The 12,864-nt window shown below is 35.8% G+C and overlaps 1 protein-coding gene across 1 annotated transcript in view; it reads left to right on the top strand.

Moving 5' to 3' along the window:
• The window catches only part of KDM6A (lysine demethylase 6A), a 196,106-nt gene that overhangs the window by 140,886 nt on the left and 42,356 nt on the right, over window positions 1–12,864 (top strand). The window contains 7 exon segments of the mRNA XM_069464453.1: window positions 4,315–4,413; window positions 4,551–4,770; window positions 5,332–5,466; window positions 5,912–6,067; window positions 6,630–6,725; window positions 7,988–8,089; window positions 8,750–9,145. Of these exon segments, the coding sequence (XP_069320554.1) occupies window positions 4,315–4,413; window positions 4,551–4,770; window positions 5,332–5,466; window positions 5,912–6,067; window positions 6,630–6,725; window positions 7,988–8,089; window positions 8,750–9,145 (1,204 nt within the window).

Below are 12,864 nucleotides of genomic sequence, written 5' to 3'. Positions count from 1 at the left end.
AACAAACAGGACAGCCCTTTACAACAAAAGAATTACCTGGCTCAAAATGTCAATAATGCTGCAGTTGAGAAACCCTGGGTTAGATTATCTGTTAGGTACCTTCTTACTCTAAAAGTTTCAATTTTATGATTTCTTTTGAAATAATCCTATTTGTTTTCATTTTAAGTTTTGTTCCATTCTTTTTTATATAGAAATATTTTATTTTGAATAAATTTGCCATATAATATTAAATTTTAAATTGTATGGCTTTATTTTTCCTCTAGATATAGAAAAGTATGCTTGTATGAGAGAATAATATTAATATTTCTTTTTTGAAAGATGTTTGATTACTCATTAATAATGTATAATAAGAGTTAACTGGAAAGTACCTATTTTTTGGCAGGAATTTTCTAGTCCCTCCCCAGGGTTATAAAGTAGTCTAATTTGTATTGCTCGTAGATAAAGCTTGATGGTCCAAACTTTGTCTTTCTCTTCTATGGGAGAAAAAAACTGGATCTTATTATTTTTGTGTCTTTTTGCTTGGCAAAGTGGCTATTCAATAAACAGAATAAATGAACTACCTAACTTCATTTGCTTTTGGAGCTAGCACCATTACTCCTATTAGTGTTGTAGAATGTGGGACTTCATACAGTGACTATAAAGGAGATGTGGTATTGGGAAGTACGGGGTGCCTAGTCATCTCTAGTTTTCAGTTTTACATATGAAAATGTCTTTTAACATAAAATAAAAAGAATGTAGTATAGAAAGTATTTTCCTTCTGACATAAGATAAAGATGACTAGTTGAATACAATATAATAGTGTAGATGTCTTTTTAGTATATTTTTTTAATTTTAAATTCTAGTTATATAAAATTAATATATAAAATGAACCATGTCTAAAATTACTGTTTTGTTGATAGTAATGCTGTAATTTTCAGCTTCAGTGAGCAGTATTTTATAGAAGTCAATCTCCCACCCCCACCCCTGCTAACTGATTTTACATTTTAAAACATGGTGATGTTTTTAATTTAACCTTTTTGGGTAAATTTTTTCAAATATACAATACACTTTCCTGACTCCTGAAATAACAAATATTTATCACAATTTAACTTGGTTTTGGGTTCAAGATTATCATGTTATACATTTATTATTTTTCTGTAATAAAATTCTGAGTATGTTTTAGACTTTTACTTCCACTGCCCTCTTCTACTGCTATCTAATTTGTTGCTTCTAATCTGTTTACTGTGAGAGAAATTTTATGCATAAATTGTATTTTATAAGTCTTTAAAGCTCCGAATGAAGACCTCAAGTGTCAGTAAGAAACTTTGGTATTTGATGACCTTAATATTTCTGAGGCTTTTTATTACTTACCTCTGCATGCAGGTCTGTGTTGAAGATTGAATGGTGCTCATAATTTGGCATGTGCATATCAAAGTGAAATTGTTTTTTTTTTTTTTTTTTTTTTTTTTTTTGAGACAGAGTCTCACTTTGTTGCCCAGGCTAGAGTGAGTGCCGTGGCATCAGCCTAGCTCACAGCAACCTCAAACTCCTGAGCTCAAGGGATCCTCCTGTCTCAGCCTCCCGAGTAGTTGGGACTACAGGCATGCACCACCATGCCCGGCTAATTTTTTCTATATATATTTTTAGCTGTCCATATAATTCCTTTCTATTTTTAGTCGAGATGGGGTCTCGCTCTTGCTCAGGCTGGTCTCGAACTCCTGAGCTCAAACGATCCGCCCACCTCAGCCTCCCAGAGTGCTAGGATTACAGGCGTGAGCCACCACGCCCGGCTCAAAGTGAAATTGTAATGTGGTATTCTCTTATACTAGCACCAGTCATTGTGTTATCACAGAACTGCAGTGTGTTAAAACTGGGAGGGACCGGGGAGGTCACCTCGTTCACCCTATAAACCTTGTCATTTTACAGATGTAGAAAGTTGGTTTCACAGGAGTAAAATGTTTTATCCAAGGTCACACAGGTAATTAGTATCAGCAAGGATTTAGATCCTAAATTCACCCAGGTCTTTTTTAATTACTCAAGGCTGTCTCAGGAGGAACCTGGTTAAGTTTTATTAGAGGAAAAGTGGTTGGTGGTTGGATTGGGACATCTGTATTTGGGCACAATGGTTTCCTACTTTGACTTTGTAGGAATGGAATGTGAAAACATTGGTTTTGGGAAGTACTGCTTATTTCTCCCAGTAGTTAGGCAAATTTGTCTATAAATCTGAGATTTGGCTTTGATTTAACAACAAAAGGAGTGTGTTTTCTTCTATCTGTTGAGCATTCCCTTTCTCTCTGGTGTCTGTCCATGTTTGGTGTTGTTGCTGACCTTTTCTTGTGAATTTTTTCTTCATAAAACAGTTTGCAGATGCTCTCTGAAACTGCCTTCTCTGACTCGATAACTGACATTTCTTATACCTCTCAATCCGCAAGATTAGTGGTGATTCCTTAGTCTTATTTTTACATCTCCCTTGTAAGTGTCCTGTCTTCTTACAGCCTCCATTCCGTATAGATGAGTTTCAAATCTAGTTTCTACACTTAAAGGTATCTTAACCTCTAGGACCACATCTCCAATTCTTTACCTAACATTTCCCTTTTTAATACCCTCACATTATGTCAAAATCAGCCTATTTCAAACTGCATTTATCATGTTCTTCCCCAAACCAACTCCTCCTCCTTTTTTACTTTGCCAAAAATATTGCCCTTTTTTTCTGTTTAATCAAGCTTAAATACTAAGTTACAGCACCCACCCCCATGAACATCTAATCCATCAGTCATGCAGTCTTGATCAGTCTTTTGGTTTATCGTTTCTCCCATCTTTTTTTCTTGCCAACTTCCATTATATTCACTCCAATTTTGACCTGTTCCAAACCAGTGAGTGTAGCTATCCTCTTTTTAATACTCTTCATGACATATTTTCCTTTCAGTCTGTCCTATACATTGTTAGCAGATTAATATTCCTATGAAGTACTTTCATCATGCCATTCCCCTTGTTAGAAAAACGCACTTCGGGAGAGATATTCTTGGGCTGGATTTAAAATTCTCTACTGTTTTGTATCTGTGCTTTCTTATATATACATTAGGTTTTGCTCATGCTGTTCAAACGTTTGAAATGCCTTCTTTCATCTTCTCTGCCTGAATCAGTGGTTCACAGACTTTTTATATTACATGAATCAGTAAAATTTCAAAGAATAATTATGAGCAACAAAATACAGTATTTGGACAAGTAAAGACATTTAAATTTTTTTACTATTTACTATCAGCCAGTGGTATCCAAAATAAGTGAATTACAGTATAAATATTTATTAGAAAACTTTATGCATATAAATGTTGTCTTTCCAATTTGTTTGCCTGGCAAAATTACCATATACTGTATGGCAATTGGGAATCACTGATCTAAATAATATACATTTATACGTATTCAAATCCTTTACTCTTATCCTCCCCTTTTTTGCCTTTCCTAAATCCTATAGTGTATAGTGATCTTTTCCTATCCCAAATTCTCAGACCACTTATTGTCTATGCTAGTCATTTGATATGGCATTGTGACTTTTATAATGTGTCTTCAGTCCCCAACTGAATTGTAAGTTCCATGAAGACAGGGACTGGGTTTTTGTTTTGCTGTTTTATTTTCTTTTAGTGCCAAGCACTAAGAAGATAATTTCTATATTTGTAATTTCAGCTGCTGTCTGTATGCCTCTTAGGTGCATCTGCATTAAGAAAATGGCAGGTCCTTGAAACTTTAATTTTATTTTGCTACCTTTATTGGTCATGAAATATTGTTCTTTATCTTATTTTATACCATTTTTGATACTTATTTGAGATTAACTATGTCTTACATTTGCATTTTTTATAAATTAAAAAATTATTGCCCTCAGTGTTACTATTTAGGAAAGTAGAATTGAAATCTGATTCACCAGATGTCGCAAAGATGAAGTGTTTTTGTTTGTTTTTAACTCTGTGTTCTGACTGTACAGGAAACTAGAGATCAAGCTATATAAGAAGAGGGGGGAGGGACGGGGGTGTATTCTCCTCTCAATAATATTGAGTAATATGACCTCTAATTATTTTAGTAGAGTTCATTAATGCAGCATGCTTTAGCACCTATGAGACAGACTACGATAGTTTGTTGAAGGGCTAATTATAATGTTCATTATAATTATCAAGTATTAAATATATACACATACATAAATATATTAGCTAATTAGGGTTTTTAAAAAATTTGCTTTGATATGTAGTTCATCTTTTCAGCAAATAAATTTGTTTCAGTATTAACAAAATTTTCTTGATTTTTTTTTTTTTTTTTTTTTTCCCCTCCCACCCCTTCCCCTCTCAGGTGCTATTCAAGTATTGGGAAAGTTCAGGATGCCTTTATATCTTACAGGCAGTCTATTGATAAATCAGAAGCAAGTGCAGATACATGGTGTTCAATAGGGTAAGATTTTGTATAAAAATAATGGTAATTTGATGCACAAAGATAGTTGTATCACATATATTGTACTTTGAAGTTTAAATCATGTTATAAAACTAAGCAGTGCTTCTTAGTTATTTTTTCTTAATTTCTCTTTCCAGTGTGCTATATCAACAGCAAAATCAGCCTATGGATGCTTTACAGGCCTATATATGTGCTGTACAATTGGACCATGGCCATGCTGCAGCCTGGATGGACCTAGGCACTCTTTATGAATCCTGCAACCAGCCTCAGGATGCCATTAAATGCTACGTAAATGCAACTAGAAGCAAAAGTTGTAGTAATACCTCTGCACTTGCAGCACGAATTAAGTATTTACAGGTAAAATTTTTAAATAGCAGTTTTTTTAAAGCCACATATTTCCCCAGGACACTCAGGCAGTAGGAGGGTGGCTGGAAAGTTTGTCTAGTTGTGTTTTGATGTCTATAATCTGTTTCCATATTTTATAAACATACCATAGCTTGTAATATTATTTTACTTTTCATTTTAAGTAAGATATGAAGTATTTTAAAAGATGCTCTTTTGCACATTTACTATGTTGATGTATATTAATTTACATAATTTTTTTCTATGTACTGTCTACATTTTTAAGTTGTCATAGCATTTTAGAGAAGAGAACACAAACACTGTCTTTCACTCTTGCTTGGAGTTTCATGAGAAGACAGCTATGAGAACTCTGAAAACAGAGCTCAGCTTTGTTTTGATTCTCACAAAGGTTTATATTCTGGTTCCCCTATTTATACTTAGTGTCTTCTAAAGCCCCAAATTTAGAATCTATTTTCTTTTAAAAACAATTAGCTATAGCATTTAGGAAGATTTAGTGGACTTGATCTTACTCAAGTAGGCTTGTGTTAAATTTGCTTTTTACATAATTTTTCCTAGGCTCAGTTGTGTAACCTTCCACAAGGTAGTCTACAGAATAAAACTAAATTACTTCCTAGTATTGAGGAGGCGTGGAGCCTACCAATCCCCGCAGAGCTTACCTCCAGGCAGGGTGCCATGAACACAGCACAGCAGGTGAGAAGTTGGGTTATGTTCTGCAGGTGCCCAGCTTTAAGGGTTCTTTTCAATCTCTAGTGGTCAAGCTTATTTTACTAAGCACAGGAGGCTTTTATTAATGAAAAGCCTTTTGATTTAATTGCAAAGGGAATCTAGATCAAAATAAAACTCCCTCATATGGGAGGAAATTTTGGGGTACCAACTTAGAACCTTTGTGCATTTTCATGATTTTGAAGATTTCTTAAAATAATGCTGCAGTGTTTATTTAATTTTTAAAGCAAGTTTTTCAAAGGAAGGTACACATTCTTCCATTTATGATTCATTTGATTTTGACTTTCAATAAATGCAATCAGTGATGTCCACATAGCTTTGAAAAGTATGCAGCTTGTGAAGTTTTATAATTTGAAGGAATGAATTAAGAATATATAGAACCCTATTTTTGTCTTCCTTCTGTGATTCTTAGGCATGTAAACCTCATCATCCAAATACTGAACCTGTATTAGGCCTCAGTCAAACACCAATTTCACAGCAATCCTTGCCACTACACATGATTCCTTCTAGTCAAGTAGATGACCTGTCCAGTCCTGCCAAGAGGAAAAGAACATCTAGTCCAACAAAGGTATATGTTTTAGAGAAATAGAAAATCCCAGTCAAAACAGAAGCTTCAACTGCCCTGAAATTGTGCAGTTTGAACATCTCCTGTCCTTTATTTTAAATTTGTGGACATCAAAGAGTGAAAGGTTTGAGTTTTTCCATCCCAGACTCTTAGTGTCATATTAAATATAGAAAGTAGGGATAAATTTGCATTCATCAAATCATTTTATTCATCTCCCTGCCGTTAAGATCTCAGCACACTTTTCATCATCACTTTTTACTGACATTGAAATAAATTTAATGTTGGATTTAGTGGACAGTATGGTATTTAGGCTAGCCATTTGGGCCATAGTTTGGGGGTGGGCCTTTTTGGGTGGCTTATTAAAGAATCAATATTTTTTAAATTTATGATTTCTAAATTTAATGTGCATGTGAAATTATTTCTAAAAATTTAATGTTATAACATCTTTTTTATATATAAATATTCTAATTCATAGTCATTTGCCTCCACTAGTCATTATTGTTAACTCTATGGATTTAACCAAATATTCTTTAATTTTTTTTTTTTTTTTATCAATTTTCCTCAGAATACTTCTGATAATTGGAGTGGTGGCCATGCTGTGTCACATCCTCCAGTACAACAGCAAGCTCATTCATGGTGTTTGACACCACAGAAATTACAGGTATGTGAGATTTGGTTTTGAGAGAACGGTTTTTCTATCAAAAAGGAGTAGAGTTAGCAAACTTTCAGTTCTTTAAGTATTAATTCTTAAAAGTTGAATGGCAGTAAACTCAATACCAGGATAAAGGAGATAATTAATTCTTGTTTTTCACTTGTTTTTAGTGTCTTTCTTTTTTTAAACAGGTAATACATTCACATGGTTCAAACTGCATCAAGTATGAATATAGGTTATATAGGGTAAAGTCTCCTTTCAACTCCTGCCCCACCCAATTTTCCTCCTAATAGACAGCTGGTATTGCTAGTTTCTTATGTGTCTTTCCAGAGATATGTTATGCATGTGCAAGCAAATATGCATCCCGTTTTATCTCATATATTATTATTTTTCTCCTTATTTACACAAATGGTAGAATGCTATATATTCTGTTAACAGACTTTTCCATATCCATATGTAAAGAGCTTCCTTGCTTTTTTATGGTCACATCATATTTCTTTATATAGATGTCATACCTTTATTTAAGCAGATCACTAGTTTTGGACATTCAGATTGTCTTCAGATTTTTCCTATTCCAAACAGTGCTGCATTTAGCATACTAGTCATAACGTATTTTTAAGCTTAAAGAACTTTCTGTGTGAGTACTGAAGAATATTTTATGAATAAGTAAAATTTTATGCCTGTCTATCTCAGAGAACCCATAGTAAACCTTCTTCAGATGAATGCGTAGTTCTTTCTTACATTTCTCAAGCTTATTAAAGGACTTCATTGAGGTTGATGACTGTTGATCAGAAGTCAGTATCTTTGTTTTTTTTTTTTTTGAGACAGAGTCTCACTCTGTTGCCCAGGCTAGAGTGAGTGCCGTGGCGTCAGCCTAGCTCACAGCAACCTCAAACTCCTGAGCTCAAGCGATCCTCCTGTCTCAGCCTCCCGAGTAGCTGGGACTACAGGCATGCACCACCATGCCCGGCTAATTTTTTCTATATATATTTTTTAGCTGTCCATATAATTTCTTTCTATTTTTAGTAGAGATGGGGTCTCGCTCTTGCTCAGGCTGGTCTCGAACTCCTGAGCTCAAACGATCCGCCCACCTCGGCCTCCCAGAGTGCTAGGATTACAGGCGTGAGCCACCGCGCCCGGCCAGAAGTCAGTATCTTTGATCAGATAGTGGTTCTGGGTTTATCTAGTCATTTCAGGGGAAGGTTGTTTGGAACAATGATCTTGTTTGTTAGCTGTATCTTTGACTATATTCTCTTTTTTCCCCCTTCTAGCATTTGGAACAGCTCCGCGCAAATAGAAATAATTTAAATCCAGCACAGAAACTGATGCTGGAACAGCTGGAAAGTCAGTTTCTCTTAATGCAACCACACCAAGTGTGTATATATTTTTTTAACTAATATTTGTTAACATTTTGAGTATTTTTATTGACACTAACAGCATTTTAGAATACATTATGCCCACTTCTACTTGCTACTGGTATTTGATGGAATTTAGTAATATCAGCTTCTTAAAATACTGGTAATAGAGATTTTAGAAAAAAGCAGGTATAAATTTAATTTTGAACACAATACTTTGTATTTTATTATTTATTTACATGATATTTCACATGTATTCTAAGGATTTGTTTATATTCTTTAGTACTTAACACGTTATCCTAAACTGTGGTGGGGTTTTTTAGGGCTTATTTAGTTTGGAGGATCTGGCATAAACGTAATGGAACGAAATGTTGATAATCCCTTATTTTATGATCGAGAATAGGACCTACAGATTCAGGAGTAGTTTTCCATAATTTTTGGCTTCTTTCTTTTGTCATTACTAATAGGATATTTCTTTAAAATGAAACAGATTTCTGCTTTTCCAGGAAGTTTATCTAAAAATGAATAAACAAAATTTCTTGTTTTCTTATTTTTCAACCTAGAGAAATTAAATATTAGGGTAAAATCAAAGATTCCTTGACTACATATCTTCACGTTCTAATTCTCTCCCCTATGGACCATACAAACGGCATTCACTTTTCATTTGTTTTTTGACAGATGAGACAAACAGGAGTTGCACAGGTACGATCTACTGGAATTCCTAACGGGCCAACAGCTGACTCATCACTGCCTACAAACTCAGTCTCTGGCCAGCAGCCGCAGCTTGCTCTGACCAGAGTGCCTAGTGTCTCTCAGCCTGGAGTCCGTCCTGCCTGCCCTGGGCAGCCTTTGGCCAATGGACCCTTTTCTGCAGGCCATGTTCCTTGTAGCACATCAAGAACGCTGGGAAGTACAGACACTATTTTGATAGGCAATAATCATATAACAGGAAGTGGAAGTAATGGAAACGTGCCTTACCTGCAGCGAAACGCACTCACTCTACCTCATAACCGCACAAACCTGACCAGCAGCGCAGAGGAGCCGTGGAAAAACCAACTATCTAACTCCACTCAGGTAACAGAAGGACTATCTGCCTGTCTTTATTTGGCTTTGTACATTTTGAGAGAAGAAGAAAGAAAAGTTGGAGAAACTGTTTTTATAAGAATTTGGTAGTACTACAATGTTATTACTACATTGTGATTCAATATGTACATATATTTTCTTTTTCTTTGTAAAATCTCTACAGACACAGATAATCTGGCAAATTTACAAAGGAACAAGAAAATAGATCATATAATCCCCCAAAACCCACTGTTAATTTACAGTGACATCATATGCGTATTTAATGTTACTTAGTTCATTTCTGCATATATTGCCTACTGAAGATCAGGTACTATGCTAGGTGTTACGTATTCGCTCTAATGTGAGAAAAAGACTAGTAAAGAAGCAGTTAGCACAAATGTCTATGAAATGTGACTTCCGTGAGAAAGTGCTATCAGAGTACCTAGGAGGGCACATAACCAAGATTTTAGAGTCTCCAGACATTAGAGAATATGGGCGGGGAAAGGACTGCTGAAATGTACCTGGAGGATAGATTATAAAAAAGAAGGGTGAAATATGAGGCTGAAGGAGGTGAGAGAAGGCCAAATTAGTCTTGAAGGCAAAGTGGCACCACTAAAGGTTTGGAGTTGTTGTTTTGTTTTGGTTTTTTTTTTTTTTTTTTGAGACAGAGTCTCACTCTGTCACCTAAGCTAGAGTGCTGTGGTGTCAGCCTAGCTCACAGGAACCCCAAACTCCTGGGCTCAAGCGATTCTCCTGCCTCAGCTTCCCAAGTAGCTGGGATTATAGGGACATGCCACCATGCCTGGCGAATTTTTCTATTTTTAGTAGAAACGGGGTCTCACTCTTGCTCAGGCTGGTCTTGAACTCCTGAGCTCAAGTGATCCTCCTGCCTCAGCCTCCCAGAGTGCTAGGATTACAGGTGTGAGCCACTGCGCCCAGCCTTTTTGAAACAGAGTAATGAATTGCATGACTATTGCAATTTGAATAATTTACTCCATTTTTGTACTATTATTAGATACTTAGTAAATTTTTAACTTCTGAATGTTTATATGCATAGTATTTCCGATATTTTGGATTGTTTCTGTGGTATCAGTACTCCAAAGTAGAACTTAGGGCCAAAGAGTAAGCTTTAAAAACAATGTTCTCAATACATATTGCTACATTGCTTGTGTTTTTATTAATCTCCTATAAGAAATATTTGGCTGATTGCTGGTTAGTCTTATATTATTGGTAAAACTGAAATAAATTCTAAGACTTAAGTTTATTCTTGAAGTATTATCCTTCATGGCACCATCTCTATTATAGCGTGATTAGTAGTTTTATTCATTCTTAAAGAAATGTTCAACACCTCCCAGGTCTGTGTCCTATTCGAGGCTCTGGGAATACATCAGCAAAGAAAACACACTGAAATGTCTTACTTAGTGTGAGAAAACAGACAATAAACAAATAAGCAATACCTATAGAATGTTAAATCGTGGTATGATTAGTGCTATGGACAAAAGTATATTAGAAAAGGGAGCTGCAGAGTACTGGAGATTGGTGGTAAGGGGAGTTGCATTATAAACCAGAAGGTCAGGGAAGGCTTCAATGACAGTTGAATGACCTATAAAAGTTACAAGAGTGAGCCTTGACAATATTTTATGATGAGTATTCCAGGTCCAGGGAGCAGCAAGAAGCAGTGGGCCCAAAGGCAGGAGTGTGCCGTGCATATTTAAGGAGAATCAAGGTGGCAAGCATGGCTGAGCAGGACAAGCAAGGGGTGAGAAGGGAGAGAAATGTGGTCCAGCTAGAAACAGGTTGAGTAAATCATGGTTAGTTTAGCCTTGTGAGGATATTGAAGTCTATTCTGAGTTCAATGAGAAGGTATAGGGGGATTTTGAATGGAATGACACCATCTGACTTCGTTTTTAACAAGGTGTCTTCTTCAGTACTCGGTGAATAGACTAGAAGAGGCAAAAGTAGAAATGGTGTGACCAATTTGGAGATTACAGCTATAATCCAGGTCAAAAGATGGTGATGGCTCCCAGAGTGGCAGTAGTAGATAGTGGTCAGCTTCTGGGTATATTTGGAAGTTAGAACCAACAAGATTAGCTGATAGAATAGGGTGTGAGAGAGAGAAGTCCCAGCTAGCCTGACCAACTAGAAGGATGGATGAGACTGGATGGGATCACCGTGGGGTGAGAACAGATTGAGAAAAGAAGAGAACTCAAGATTGAGCCTTGGGGCATTCCAATGTAATAGGCCAGGAAATTGAAGAACTAGTAAAGAAGAATAGAAGAGGATTGACCTGTGAGATAGTAGGAGATCTAAGAGAATGTGAGTGATTGCCTGGAAGCCAAGTGAACAAAGTCTTTTGAGGAGGAGAGGGCATAGTCAAAGTATATATCAAATAATGGTCATAGGTCAAGTTAGGTAAGGTATGGCAATTGACCATCTGCGTTATTTGGGGACATTACTGGGGTCAGGAAACTACAGGGTATAGGCAAAATCCACCCGACAAACTGTTTTTTATAGTCAATGAGCTAAAAATGATTTTTGCATTTTTAAAAGGTTGTAGAAAAAGAATAATGTGTGACACTGGATGACCCACAAAGCCTAAAATATTTGCTATCTGACACTTTACAGAAAAGGTATGCTGACCTTTGGATAAGGGCAATTTTAGTGGATTATTGGGGGCACAAAAGCCTAATTGTAGTTGGCTTCAAGATAAAATGAGAGGAGAAAATAAAATGGGAGTATACTTGCTATACTGGAAGGAGCAAGTATAGTATAGATAATCCAGCACACACACACACAGTTGTATGGGCTACACACTGCACAATGCCAAGGGTGCCATTTCTGTATACCATGACATAAAAGACAAGGAGAACAACAAGGTGTAGCTGAAGGGGAAGTAGGATTAAAAGTTGTTGTTTTGTTTGTTGTTCTTGTTTTATAAATTTAAAATGAGAAATAACAGTGAAAGCTAAGGGAAAAGATTCTTTGGAGGGGGAGAAATTTACAAAGGAGAAAGGGGAGAATTGTTAAAGAGTAGGTAAGAGGATGGCATTTGGGGGGGGTTCATGTCTTTAAACATTAAAAGATTGTTAAAAGGATAACATGAGATTTTTGTTAAAATGCCTATCATAGTTCTAAGTTATAATTGGCAGTTAATAAATGAGAACCTTTGTTATGATTGTAAAGTATGGTTCTATTATTTTCTTTTTTATCACATATAATTCCCTAGCTCACTTACTTGCTGAAATTTTCAGTAAATACTCTCTTAACCCTATTTTGGAAATTTATTCTTTAAAAACATAATTCTCATTTGAAAAAAAAAAAAGTTTGCAGGCCACCAGGCCTCTGTATGTGACTGGGAATACTAAGTGGCAGGGAGCTCCAGCCATTGCTTCACAAGCCCCTCAAGGCCAGTGTCCGTAGGAGCTTTACAGCTTAGGTAATGAAGTTGAGAAAGTTGTGTTAAAAATGGTGTTGAAAAGTTTCCCAAATGAGGTTGCTACCTATCACTACAGCTGAGGAGCCTGTATCTCTGGTGTTAATATCATGGACTAATTATAAAGAGGCTTTTTTGATAACCATCTTATACAAACTCAAATATTTTTCTGAAGTTGTAATGAAAACTAGACAATTGATAGACCTATATGCTATATTGACCTTTTACCTTTTGATGATGGGAGGAAATACGGATTTGCTAATAATTTACATCACAGTTTTGAATGAGTTTATTCAGA

This window comes from Eulemur rufifrons, chromosome 30 (assembly GCF_041146395.1).
Source record: "Eulemur rufifrons isolate Redbay chromosome 30, OSU_ERuf_1, whole genome shotgun sequence".
NCBI classification, from domain to species: Eukaryota; Metazoa; Chordata; class Mammalia; order Primates; family Lemuridae; genus Eulemur; species Eulemur rufifrons.
This window is presented reverse-complemented; position numbering and strand designations above follow the sequence as displayed.